Genomic DNA, 12,709 nt, shown 5'->3' on the forward strand with positions numbered 1-12,709 from the left:
TGACATCACTAACAACAACAATAATAACTACAACAATAATAAAAACCTCAAGGGCAACAAAAGGGAATATATATATATATATATATATATATATATATATATATAGTACTCTTAAGTCCATAAAGTCTGGGTATAGTTAGAAAAAGGTCAGTCCCATAAGATAAACAATTATCAGCTGAGGTATAGGTTGTTCGTGACTATAAAGGGGTCTAAAAGTTTACTGGCTAGCTGAGTCACACGTATTCAGTTCCCAGGAGAAGTAGCCATGGCAGATATCTGGAGCACCTCCGCAGAGATGCTTCTGACCAGGAGAAAAAGCAGCAGCCAGAGAACATCAGCTGCTCCAAGTCCATGCTTTTATACTTTCCATTGTGTCCCAGCCCCAGGCTGACATCATTCGTATGCTAATAGTCCCAAATCCGTTGGGGGTCACAACATAGATAGATACCAACCTGTAGTACTACTTTACTGCTTGTGAAGCTTCCCGTAGGTGGGGACCAGGAGCTGAACCTGAGTCTTTGCACACTGTAACATGTGCACTCTACTGGGTCTGCTATTAGCCGACCCAGCTCTCTCTCTCTCTCTCCCCTCCCCCCCACTCCATATATATGTTTGTTTGCTTTATCTTACTTTTGGTGGCATAATTGGGTGAAAGGGTATGTAACTTTTGGGTATGATTTTTTTTTTAAATCTTATTTATTACATATAGCTGAGAATTTCTTGAGAGAGAAAGAGAGAGAGCACCAGAGTACCACTATTATATATATATATTGCTAGAGACTATACCAGGAATCTCATCATGCTAAGTCATCTCCTTAGCTGCAGTTCCTGGGTGTCTTTGGAACTTAAGAATAAAAGACTTTTTTTAGGGGGGGGGGAGGATGTTATATATGTACAAATTACTGTATTTTACTGTCAACTGTAAACTATTAATCCCCCAATAAAGAAATTTAAAAAGAAGAATAAAAGAAGCTTTTGCTCAACCTTATGTTATGAGGCAAGAATTTTCTTCTTGACTTTCATTATTAGAAGAGAGAAAGGAAGTGTTGCTTTTCTGATGCCTTTGGATTAAAATGGCTTTTTTTTTTTTTTTGCCTTGGAGAATTATATATAGTATATAAAACTCAGATGGAGAAAAGGAGAAAATTTCCTCCTACCTTTCTTGGTTATCAGGGCTGGTCTAATAATTAAATTGATCTAAGATATGTCAGCAGGAGGTTAAAAAAAATCAAATTTTGTACATATGAAGGGGGAGATGTCTCAGAAATCGGTGACTGTGGCCCAGGGGTGGGTGGCACAGTATATGTAAAGAAAAAAATTTTTTTTCATTCTCAGACCTAAAGTCCCAAACTTAATCCTTGGAATCATATATGCCAGAGTGATACTCTAGTTCTCTCTCCACCATCCCCCATCTCATCAATATATAAATTTATGACCCAAACTTTGCCTTTTCTATTTTTTTTTTTTTTTAGACAAAGAAGAAATGAGAACAGTGGCTCAGGCTTTTAGGCTAGTTTAAAAAAAAAAAAAGAAAGAAAGAAAAAGAAAAGAAAAGAAGAGAAAAGTACCCTGACTCCTAAGCAATGAAGCAGATCTGCAGGTGTCTGTCTTTCTCTCCTCCCCTCTTCTCTCAATTTCTCTCTGTCCTATCCAACAATAGCAGCAGCAACAACAACAATGGAAAAAAGATGGCCTCCAGGAGCAGTGGATTCCTAGTGTAGGCAGCAAGCCCCAGTGATAACCCTGGAGGCAAAAAAACAAAAAAAAGGAAACAAAGTATTTAAGTTTGTTTATGCAACTTTCTTAGAAAGTCCCTAGATTCTCCCTCTATGGTAATATAAGAGTACCTTCTACCCTTCCCTTGCTTAAAAGAACACTTTTTCCTGTAGGGAATGTACCTGCTCTCCATCTCAGGGACAAAGAAGTGTTAAAACAGTTTTTTTTTTTTCTTGTACCAGTTGTTTCTTCTCTTTTTTTTTAATTTATTTTTTATTAGCAATTTAATAAGGATCAGCAAGATTATGGGATAAGAGGGGTACAGTTTCATACAGTTCCTACCACCAGAGTTCTGTATCCCATCCCCTCCATTGGAAGGTTCCCTATTCTTTATCCGTCTGGGAGTATGGACCAAAGATCTTTATAGGGTGCAGAAGTACTAGTTAAATCCTAAGTAACTTTAATTCTGTAATCCCTATTTGGGGGGGGAACATTCTTGAGTGGATAGCTTGCTGTGAGTGCCATCAGAGAGAATTAACCACTGTCTTGAATGTGATCTTCTCTTCATTCTTACCCATGGGAAAAATCAGTTATACTTAGCTAAATGTTCACTTTTCCACCCTGCCTCGCAGCTGTTCTCTTATACCCAGTGGCCATGAGCCCTGTGTACCTACTTCTTCGATTATACTGTAACTGTAGGGAAGAAATGGGCAGTAGCTAAAATGTAGCCATTGCAAAGGATTTGTGTGGGTTCTAGTACTCCCTACAGCCTACCTGTTGTCACTGCATGCAAGTAAATTTGAGAAAAGGAAGCAGACAGTGCCCACCTTCAAGATCACACTACCCAATCTTGATTTGTGACAGACATCACGGAGTTCTAGGTTGAGAGTGATGCAGAGCTCTCTGGGGGAAAACGTGGACTGATTAGAAAAGGCTGCTAGGGATGGTATGTTGGGAGATGGCAGTGAGTGAGGTATTTGCTGCCCCTGGCTCAAGGAGTTGAATTGAGCATATCCATTTTCATTAGGAGAGTGTTTGAGAAAGAGCCAGTAGTGAAAGCTGATTCCTGAGCTAGCTAAAATCTCCATATTAGTTTGAGGGTTTCCAGAGACTCTTGCTGTCACTGACCCTCACCCACTGTTTTGTTTTTTGATTTTGTTTTGTTTTGTTTTGTTTTGGTTTGGTTTGGTTTGGTTTTTTGCCTCCAGGGTTATCACTGGGGCTTGGTGCCTGTATATGGATCCCCTGCTTCTGTGGCCATTTTTTTTTTCTTCTGGACAGGACAGAAAGAACTTGAGAAGGGAGGGTAAGATAGAGAAGGAGAGAGAAAGACACCAGCAGACCTACTTCACTGCTTGTGAAGCAACTCCCTTGCAGATGGGGAGCGGAGGAGAGGGGATCTCAAGCTGAGATCCTTGAGTGGGTCCTTGCACTTCGTACTACGTGCAGTTAACCCAGTGCACCACCACCCGGTCCCCTGTCACTCGCTTTTAGGTGTGGAGAGCTGGAAGCTGAACCGTCCTGTGTCCTGGAGCATCTTTGGGGTCTTTGGTCAGCATTTGCTGGGACATTTTACTGACCTTCACGATGGACCTCAGAATAATTTCTTGGGGTGTGATGGAGGCTTGGGGCGAAGCAGCTGGAGAACTGGAGGACAAGGGCCTTAGTAGGAGCCTGGGTCGGCAGCCTCTGTTGAGCACATGGGCCTAAAGAAGTCTTGGCACTCCTAGACTGTGAATCTAGAGGGGACCAAAACATGGTGGTATTGCAGCCCTAGGATGGCCCAGAATCTAGAGGGGACCAAAACATGGTGGTATTGCAGCCCTAGGATGGCCCAGAACCCCTCTGTCAATCCCAGCCTGTAGTGGGGGTGATCAGTCACATTACTTATGTTCTCATGGAGAGAGGGCAGAGTTGTGGGGAAAGAACTGGCAGTGAGGGGAGCCGGGCGGTGGCGCAGCGGGTTATGCGCTCGTGGCGCAAAGCACAAGGCCGGTGTAAGGATCCCTGTTCGAGCCCCCAGCTCCCCACCTGCAGGGGAGTCGCTTCACAGGCGGTGAAGCAGGTCTGCAGGTGTCTGTCTTTCTCTCCTCCTCTGTCTTCCCCTCCCTCTCTCCATTTCTCTCTGTCCTATCCAACAAAAATGACGTCAATAACCACAATAATGTTAAACAACAAGGGCAACAAAAGGGATAATAAATAAATAAATAAAAAGAACCGGCGGTGAGAGACAGGTAGAGAAGCCAGCTTCTTGCCCCCCCCCCCCCCCCCGCAACTAGTGACAGTCACCTCTAGGAGAATCTTTGACCAATATGGAGCAGAGCTAGGAACATCCCTGAGAAACAGATGGGAGTGCAACTCACAGAGCAGGTACTGATGTGGCCTGAATTCAGGTGCTTTCTTTTGTCCTGTGTGCTTGTGTCCTAGCACTTCTAAAAGCAAGGAGCTTTCTCCAGGATCAGCACAGAAAGGCAGTCTGGGCTCCAGCCAGGGGACATCCTGTGCAGGGGCACAGCCAGGCGCCAGCCCCAGTCAGCCGCCTGCAGACCAGAGCCCTCACACCCTCCGAAAAGGTACGGCACTGTTGTCCTCCATGGGAGTCTCAGGGATAGCTGGCACACTGCTACAAACTCAGTTTCCCCCCATTTGTGTTTATTTATTTGTTTGTTTTTTGAAACTGTGGGACTTAGTGAAAACCCTGCTCTGAGCATAACAGCTTTTGAATATTAACTGTGATTGCTGTAGGGCATGAACCTCCAAGAGGGATCATTGCATCCTTGTGCGGATCACTCAGTTGAGTGGTGAGTTTTTTAGGGGTATAACCAAATTGCTTCTCATACTCTGAAATGGCTACAAATACTATACATGGTGATGCGTGTCTTCCATGGACCCTGCCAGACCCAGGGCCAACATTTAAAATGTATCACGGAGCTAGAGAGATAACTTATGGGGCCCTGGGTAGTGCACACCTGGTTAAGCGAACAGGTTGCAATGCACAAGGAACCCAGGTTCAAGCCCCTGGTCCCCCCACCGCACCTGCAGGGGGTAAGCTTTGCAAGTGGTGAAACAGGGCTGCAGGTATCTCTCTGTCTCTCCCTCTTTGTCTTTCCCTCCTCTTTTGATTTCTGTCTTTATCCAATAAGTAAAAATAATACATTTTGAAGGAAAATAGATAACTTACAGGATAGGTTGCCTGCCTTGTTGTGTGTCTAGCCAAGGAGAGCTCAAGCCCTAGCACAACATGGGAGGTACTGGGGCACTGGAGGAAACTCAGTTGCCCAGAGCTGTGGTGCTTACCCCACCTCCTCAACTCGGCCTCTCTCAAATGAATGAAAACGCCACCTGGAGCAGTGCAACTGTGCTCACATAAAGCCCCAGTTGCATGCACGGACGCACACACACAGAGACCACAGTATGGAGTCTAACGCAGGAGCCCCTTCTCCCCACTGGAGCCTTGTGCAGATACCTGTCTTAGATCATTTGTGGAAGGTGATGTTAGATGAGGAATCCAGTCCTCCCCTTCACATTTATGGCTGTGAACGGCCTGAGAAATTCCATACTTGTGAGCTACCTCACTTCTAGTCAGAAGTTAATATGTGCACCACATATGTTAATATGTGCACCACCATCCAGTCCCACAAGTCTTTTTTTTAATTTTTATTTTTTCATTTTATGTATGTATGTATCTATTTATTTATTATTGGATAGAGACAGAGAGAAATTGAGAGGAGAAGGGTGAGATAGAGAGGGAGAGAAAGACAGAGACCCCTGCAGCCCTGCTTCACCACCTATAAAGCTCCCCCCCGCAGGTGAGGACCAGGGGCTCAAACCCGGGTCACTGTGCATTGTAATGTGTGCTCTTAACCAGGTGCGCCACTGCCTGGCCCACCACAAGTCTTTAACCTGGTATATAAATCTACCCTCCATTCAGGCCTTTCCCGTTTTGAGGTGTGGCTTTAGCTTCAGGATTTATCCATGTGTGCCTGCAGGTCATGTCCCCTGCCAGCCCCCCAGCTTCAGGGAACACCTGGGACACCTTATCCAAGTCTTCTCTCAAGCCCTTCTACTTTGTGGATTCTCCATTCAGTGGTCATCTATCCTGTCGATATTTATGAGTCCCTGTTAGTTGCAGATCTTTGGCTGGGCACTAAGGCTGTAAGAGTAGACAGACACAACCTCTCCAGAAAGATAAATGTGAGACTATAAAACAAAGTGATGACCCCTGCCGGGATTCTGTGGGGACACTCGGGGTCGACCTCCTGCACAGGGGGCCAAAAAGTAGCAATGGATTTCATCATGCCTAAGACTTTGTTTATTTATTATTAGATAAAACAGAGAGAAATTGAGAGGAAAGGGAGGTATAGAGAGGGAGAGAGACAGAGAAACACTTGTAGCTCTACTTCACCACTTGTGAAGCTTTCCCCTGCAGGTGGCGACCGGAGGCATAAACTCAGGTCCTCGAGCATTGTAGTGTGTGCACTCCACTAGGTGCCCTACCACCTGACCACCCCACTCCCCCACCCCTGCCAGCCTGTGTCTGAAGCTTTATGTCTAGATATGACATTTCTTTGTTTTCATAGTATTACACACACACACACACACACACACACACACACACACCCAGCCCAGTGAGAACCCCACAAGGCAGAGGAATAGCAAAGTCGTTGTCTAATGCAGTGAGCTCAGCTCCCTTTCCAGGCCAGTCCTCTTCCTAACACCAGGGATCTGGTAGACCCGTTTGCTTTTGCACAGCATGTTGGAACAATGCAGAGAATGCTTCCTAGGACACCGAGTCTTTTCCCAGAGGGCATTTAGTAGCTCAGAACCATCCTTTGAAAGGCAACATTTTCTTCTCCATCTCCCTCCATGCCCACTGTTAGCACACAGAACATGAGCCAATCCCTCCAGTCTTTTGCCAGTGTGACTACAGCGTTAGAACATGGTCTCATACCACCACTTCCCAGAGTGGTGAATGTTCTGACGAACATCATGGTGATACCACTGCAACCTATTCCAGCTCATTTAGAAAACGAGTTCAAGCCTTGACATTTGCTTCTCCCAATCACATATTTTTTGCATTTGACTGCCGGAGCTCGAGAGACAGGACTAAGAAGAGGTTTCACTGTATCTTAGGAGCCTATGGTACTAGACACACAGAAACCTTTTAGTGATTATATTGCTGTGGAGAGAATATCAGTCTTCCCATTGCCCAGAAAAGGCTGAAACAGATTGCCCGCTCCCCAGGAAACATGGTGGGAGAGAAATTGATCTGAATTTGAAACTGGGTCTTGGAGACTCAGGAGAGTATTATCCGTGAAACACACTGATGAAGACAGGGACGTCCATGGAACATCACAAGAAGTTCTGTTCTTTTTCTCTGTCCATGGGTATCCTACACTTAATTATGTTGGATTGGTGATCACGTTCAGACTTTTACCATCAGGGAGTTCTTCTAAATGCCTGCATGTATCACCCTTACCACTTCACTTCAATGTATAGGATATGTAGAAGAGTCATGTATGTGTTCTCCATTAGCATGAACAAGTAAGAAGAGGAAAACAAAGGCATTAGAGAGGGAGTTGGAATAGTCGTTTGTTGAGCAAGGACAGTAAGGGAAACGTAAGGTGAAACTGGGACTGGGTATGTTGTATTGCACCAAAGCAGAGTGCCAGGCTAGCTTCACAGGCAGGAGACAGATGACCAGGGACTCATGGCTGAGCTGGGAACGCAGTTCAGTCTTTATTGATGAGCGGGGATGCAGTGCAATCTATCAATCTCTCTTCATTAGAAAATCCTGTCCTTTATATCTCCTGGGGCAGAAGTGTCAGGAAGAGGAAGTACGTAGGATAGGGGGTGGGGAGAAGGAAAGAGTGCGAACTAGTGGGGATTAAACGGTGGAAAACAGGATGTGACTAGGAGAGGAGGCGGAGTGGAAAAAGAGCTCGAACCAGTGGGGATCAAACCAATGCCCTGTAGGCAGGGCAGGTCTCAGGTAAAGCAGTGATTATGTAAATAGACCACAGCGTTAAGTAATGCAAGCGAACCTAACGTGATGATCAAAACAGAAGGTCTTAGAAGCAGAATTAGAAGCAGACCAACAGCAGAGGACTCTGGGAAAGGAGGGAAAGGGATGGGATGGAGGGGCACTGGGGTCTTTGTGTATAAATGGTGGAAGGGAACATAGGTTGGAGGAGAGAGTGTCTTGCAAACACCCACTATGGGAAGGTGAAAGGTTGTACCCATGAGCCAACAACGATCCTGTGAACCATTAACTCCCCCCCAAAAGTGGGGGAAATATACCTCACTTAGAAAAATGCAGTAGATCTTCATAGAGCTACAACTCAGGGTTACACCTCTCGTGGGAAAATACCTCTGAGGTAAGTAGACAGGTTTGAAGAGGAAGAAGAGGAGGAGGAGGAAGAAGAAGACAGAGTGATGAAGAAGGCACTCCAATTTGTGGCTAAAGGATGTGTACGCATGTGGAAATTAGAGTTTGGAGCCATGGGGCTGCTTCCCCTAAAAGTCAAGAGTTTCCTGTAGCAAGGACCATTATCTCTACTGCAGGCTTCACACTAGAAAATTGGAAGATGAACTCTGATCTTTAGTCTTTCGGTCTTCTGTTGTGAACTCAGCCTTCCTCAGAGTGAGCCACTGATACCTCTTACCATTCAGAAGTGACAAGTGGACACAGAAATTAGTCTATGGATGGATAGTTGTTCATGGTGTGTGTGTGTGTGTGTGTGTGTGTGTGTGTGTGTGTGTGTGTGTGTGTGTGTGTGTGTGTGTGTGTTGGCAGGTATCCAGACAAGAGGTGGAGAAGTTACTTAACAGATGGGAATATATGAAAACTTAAGAGTTCTAGGGTAATTTTTGAAGACTGTATTGGCTATTCTCCCTGTAGTAAGAGCTACGGGTTAGGGGAGGAGGAGGAGTGAAGGAATGCTAACAGGCTTCTTGGACAGGCCTCATTTAACAGTTTTGTGTTTCCTTGTTGCTGTTGTGTTTTCTCTTTCAGTTTCCAAGAAGCTAGCACCAATTCCACCCAAGGTCCCCTTCGGCCAGCCGGGGACTATGACTGACCAGTCCGCAGGCCAGCCATCCCCACTTAGCCTGTCCCCCACCCCACCCAGCACCCCTTCGCCCTACGGACTGAGTTACCCTCAAGGGTACTCCTTGGCCTCAGGCCCTCTCTCCCCAGCTGCGGCTCCTCCCCTGGCGTCTCCTTCTGTCTTCACGAGCACTTTAACCAAATCGCGGCCCACCCCTAAGCCCCGACAGAGACCTACCCTGCCGCCGCCTCAGCCTCCCACGGTGAGCCTCTCCACCTCTAGTCCGCTGTCCACGGAGCATCCAGTGATAGATGGCATGTCCCCCGGGGAAAGCATGTCTACAGGTAACCAAGCCACGGGTCCCTCCAGTCTTCCCATGATCCTTAATCATGTGTGCCACATGGAGGGGTCATTAGTGTCACCACCAAGCCCCTCTTAACTACATGATGGGTATGCTGGTACCACGAGTCATTTTGAAGCAGGCTTCCCTACAAACCCTGCGACCCACACTGCCCTGCAGAAGGGAATCTTTGGGGATTTGTTTTTCCTCTCACAGTTAATCACCCACCAATCCCAGGGTTCTGATTATCAGCTTAATTTAGGGGAGGGGGGTTGTTATTTGCCCCTTGTCCTTTGGCTTAACTCAAGAGAGCCTAGGAGCCAGACTGGTGAGGAACATCATCAAAGTACAGGCGAGGCTTTTGGAGAGTTTCCTTGGCTGGAGTCCAAGCAGCTAAGCAAGTTCAAGTTCTTGTATTGAAAGCAGAGATAAAAAACCAGGCAACTTTTCCTTTTAATTTATATATATACACACACACAATATATAGAGGGGGAAGGGTTAGAATCTAAAGAAGATGCCTCTTTGCTTTGAGAACTTAATTGAATATGCCAGTAACTACTAAATTTGGTTTTTCTTTAAACTTAAAATCAAAGATAAAATGGTTTTGCCCCATTGTCACCGCTTGTGAGGTGACTCCTCTGCAGGTGGGGAGCCGGGGGCTCGAACCGGGATCCTCACGCCAGTCCTTACGCTTTGCGCCTCATGCGCTTAACCCGCTGCGCTACCACCCAACTCCCGAAACACACTACATTTAGTGTAAAAAAAAAAAAAAAAAGTTGGTTGAAAAGAAGAGGACTGGGGCCGGGTGGTGGCGCACCTGGTTGAGCGCACGTGTTATAAAGGGCAGAAACCCAGGTTCAAGCCTCCAGTCCCCACCTGCAGAGGGAAAAGCTTTGCAAGTGGTGAAACAGTACTGCTGGTGTCTCTCTGTCTCTCTCTCTCTCTCTATCTCCCCCTTCCCTCTAGATTTCTGGCTGCCTCTATCCAATAAATAAATAAAAATAATTTTAAAATATTTTAAAAAGAAAGAAAAGAAGAAGACATTTTGGAAACATCTCCCTGGACACTTGGACCACATGCATGAGATGAGAAAGTCAGGCATAATTTGGGTGACCACAAAAGCTGTCTTGGCATAGTCCTCTTTCAGGGAGATAGTAGGTGACGTTTTGAAATAGCCTGCCATACGAGGCAGGATGGGAGCCTGTGGTCACAAGCAGAAAGTTAGGCATCTTAGACTGGATCGAGCACACACGCACACGCACATGCACACACACACACACAAACACAAAGCAGATACACTTAATTTGCAAACACACACACACACATCCTGCCCCTACACATGCACACGTATTGTAATAAAAAAGAAAGGTGCCATCCAGGGAAACTGGATTTCGTATCTCCATAAGCTTCTCTGAAAGTGATGCTTTCCCCTTGATTTGATGGAAGTCAAGTTGAGTGGGGTTCAGATCTTGGCTGCTTGCGAAAGGCTAGCCCAATTTAAATGTTTTGTGATAGGTCAGGAGATGTAAATATTGCAGAAGCAGCTATCTAGTGGTTTAACTTTTTTTTTAATGACTAATGTTGATGGGACCAGGCAGTGGTGCACCTAAGTTAAATGCACTATTACCAAGCACAAGGACCCAGGTTTGAGCCCCCACTCCCCACTTGCAGGGGGTCTACTTCAGGAGCAGTGAAGCAGGTCTAAAGGTGTCTGTCTTTCACTCCCTCTCTATAGCTCCCTGTCCTCTCTCAATTTCTTTCTGTCTTATTTAGTAAAAATTTGAAAGAAAAAAAAAAGGAAAAATGGTCACCAGGAGCGGTGGATTTTGTAGTGCTGGCATTAAGCCCCAGCAAATAGCCCTGATGGCAATAAGAAATAAAATAAGTTAAAATGAAATGCAATGGTTAATGTTGAAGGCATAGCTGTTATCATCTACTCTGAGGCTTATGAAAATTTCAGGAAATACCTTAAAATTTTATTTAAAAAAAAATTCAGGACATAAGTGAACACTGGTTACCACTGGCCATTTTTGAGTGATGGGTACTGAGTCTTCGGTGGGGGAGTTGTTGGGGACACAGGTACAGTCGCTCAGGGGTTCATGGTCACCTGGGAACTTGTGGGGATCCCATCAGCTCGAGGGACTGCTCCTCCCAATCCAGGATTCAGGTCCCTTCTCCAGCTCAGGCACACAGGGAAGCATGGAGACATAAACCAACCGGAATGAGTAGAGAGGCCACCACTCAGGAGAGACAGAAGGTAACGGTATAAGGAGAGATTTGAAGGGCCAAGAATGAACAACAGAAAACGCTAGAAACAGTACTCCCTGGGGCTGCAGAAAAAGCAGAGTGATCCATTTCCCTTTGTGATAGCTTAGGAAATGACCAACCTTTAGAACATTACGCCTCTCGCTCCCTCCCACACACCTGTCTTGTTTCATGTCTCTGGCAGCAGACTGTTGTTTTGTCTGTGTATCGAAGTCACCGAACTGGGACTGGACCTCCAGTGATCCGGTGCGGCTTCCCTGACTTCACGTGGTATCTAGCAGTGTTGATACGTTCTTGTGTCACTGTGTTTATTCCTTTCTCCAAATCCTATCATTGTGTTCTTGCAGCTGTGTGACATGAGTGATGCAGTTTTGGATACGGTGTGAGGGGGATTACCAGGGTAAGCAGCCTCAGCCTCGCCTCCTGTCCCCTTGCTCTAGCCAGCTGGGTGACAGCTTTTTGCTCTGCTCTCTGCATGTGGCTCAGACCAGCGGCATGGCAGCTACACTTCTGTCACCTTCACTGGCCTCAGCAGGAACGAATGACAGAATCCTGGAGCTCATCTGGCTTCTTGGGATCACTGACCTTTTGGCTAGCTTTCTCTTCTTTAGGAGGTGTGAGAGGAAGCCGGCAGACAGCCTGAGCTCATTTCCTTGCCTTTCACTAGAATCACTTGGTCTCAGCCCCACAGCCTTTGGCTTAGCATTAAGCAGGGAACAGAGCTGTGCTTCACACCATGATCCTTTGGATTAATGGGTCGCTTCAACATGTGTGCTCATGTTCCATGGACACCTTGGTTTGGGAAGTGTCCTAATGGCAGGACCACTTTGTGCCAATGCACTATCTTCCGTGTGGTGTGTTGGCCTTTCTCCTTTCTCATACAGGATGCAAACCTTCCTCTGAACTGAGACACCTGAAAAACCAAACATGCAGTCTTAGAATTCATTCTGAGATTTTTTTCCTTATTTTTTTTTTAAGATTTATTTATTTCAGGGGGCCAGGCGGTGGTGTACTCGGTTAAGTGTACTAAGCTTAAGGACCCACGTAAGGATCCAGGTTTCAAGCCCCCGGCTCCTGACCTGCAGGGGACACATTTCACAAGTGGCGAAGCAGGTCTGCGGGTGTCTGTATCTTGCTTTCTCCCTCTCTGTCTCCCCTTCCTCTCTCAATTTCTCTCTGTCCTAGCCAGTAACAACAACAACAATAATGATGGGGGAAAAAAAAAAAGGCTGCCAGGGGCAGTGGCATCAAGCCCCAGTGATAACCCTGGAGGCAAAAAAAAAAGGAAAATTATTTATTTCACAAGTCATAAGTCGATTGACTGAGACTAGTGCTAGCA

The 12,709-nt window shown here is 46.0% G+C and overlaps 1 protein-coding gene across 5 annotated transcripts in view; it reads left to right on the plus strand.

Moving 5' to 3' along the window:
- The window catches only part of ARHGAP44 (Rho GTPase activating protein 44), a 202,981-nt gene that overhangs the window by 187,171 nt on the left and 3,101 nt on the right, over window positions 1–12,709 (plus strand). For 2 of the 5 annotated variants that reach the window (XM_060204448.1, XM_060204449.1), the window contains 2 exons: window positions 4,144–4,289; window positions 8,732–9,109. In XM_060204448.1, the coding sequence (XP_060060431.1) occupies window positions 4,144–4,289; window positions 8,732–9,109 (524 nt within the window). Of the gene's footprint in view, window positions 1–4,143; window positions 4,290–8,731; window positions 9,110–11,717; window positions 11,771–12,709 lie in introns of all 5 variants that reach the window. The other 3 variants (XM_060204450.1, XM_060204451.1, XM_060204452.1) reach the window with 3 other exon arrangements.

Source organism: Erinaceus europaeus, chromosome 12 (assembly GCF_950295315.1).
Source record: "Erinaceus europaeus chromosome 12, mEriEur2.1, whole genome shotgun sequence".
Classification (NCBI taxonomy): Eukaryota; Metazoa; Chordata; class Mammalia; order Eulipotyphla; family Erinaceidae; genus Erinaceus; species Erinaceus europaeus.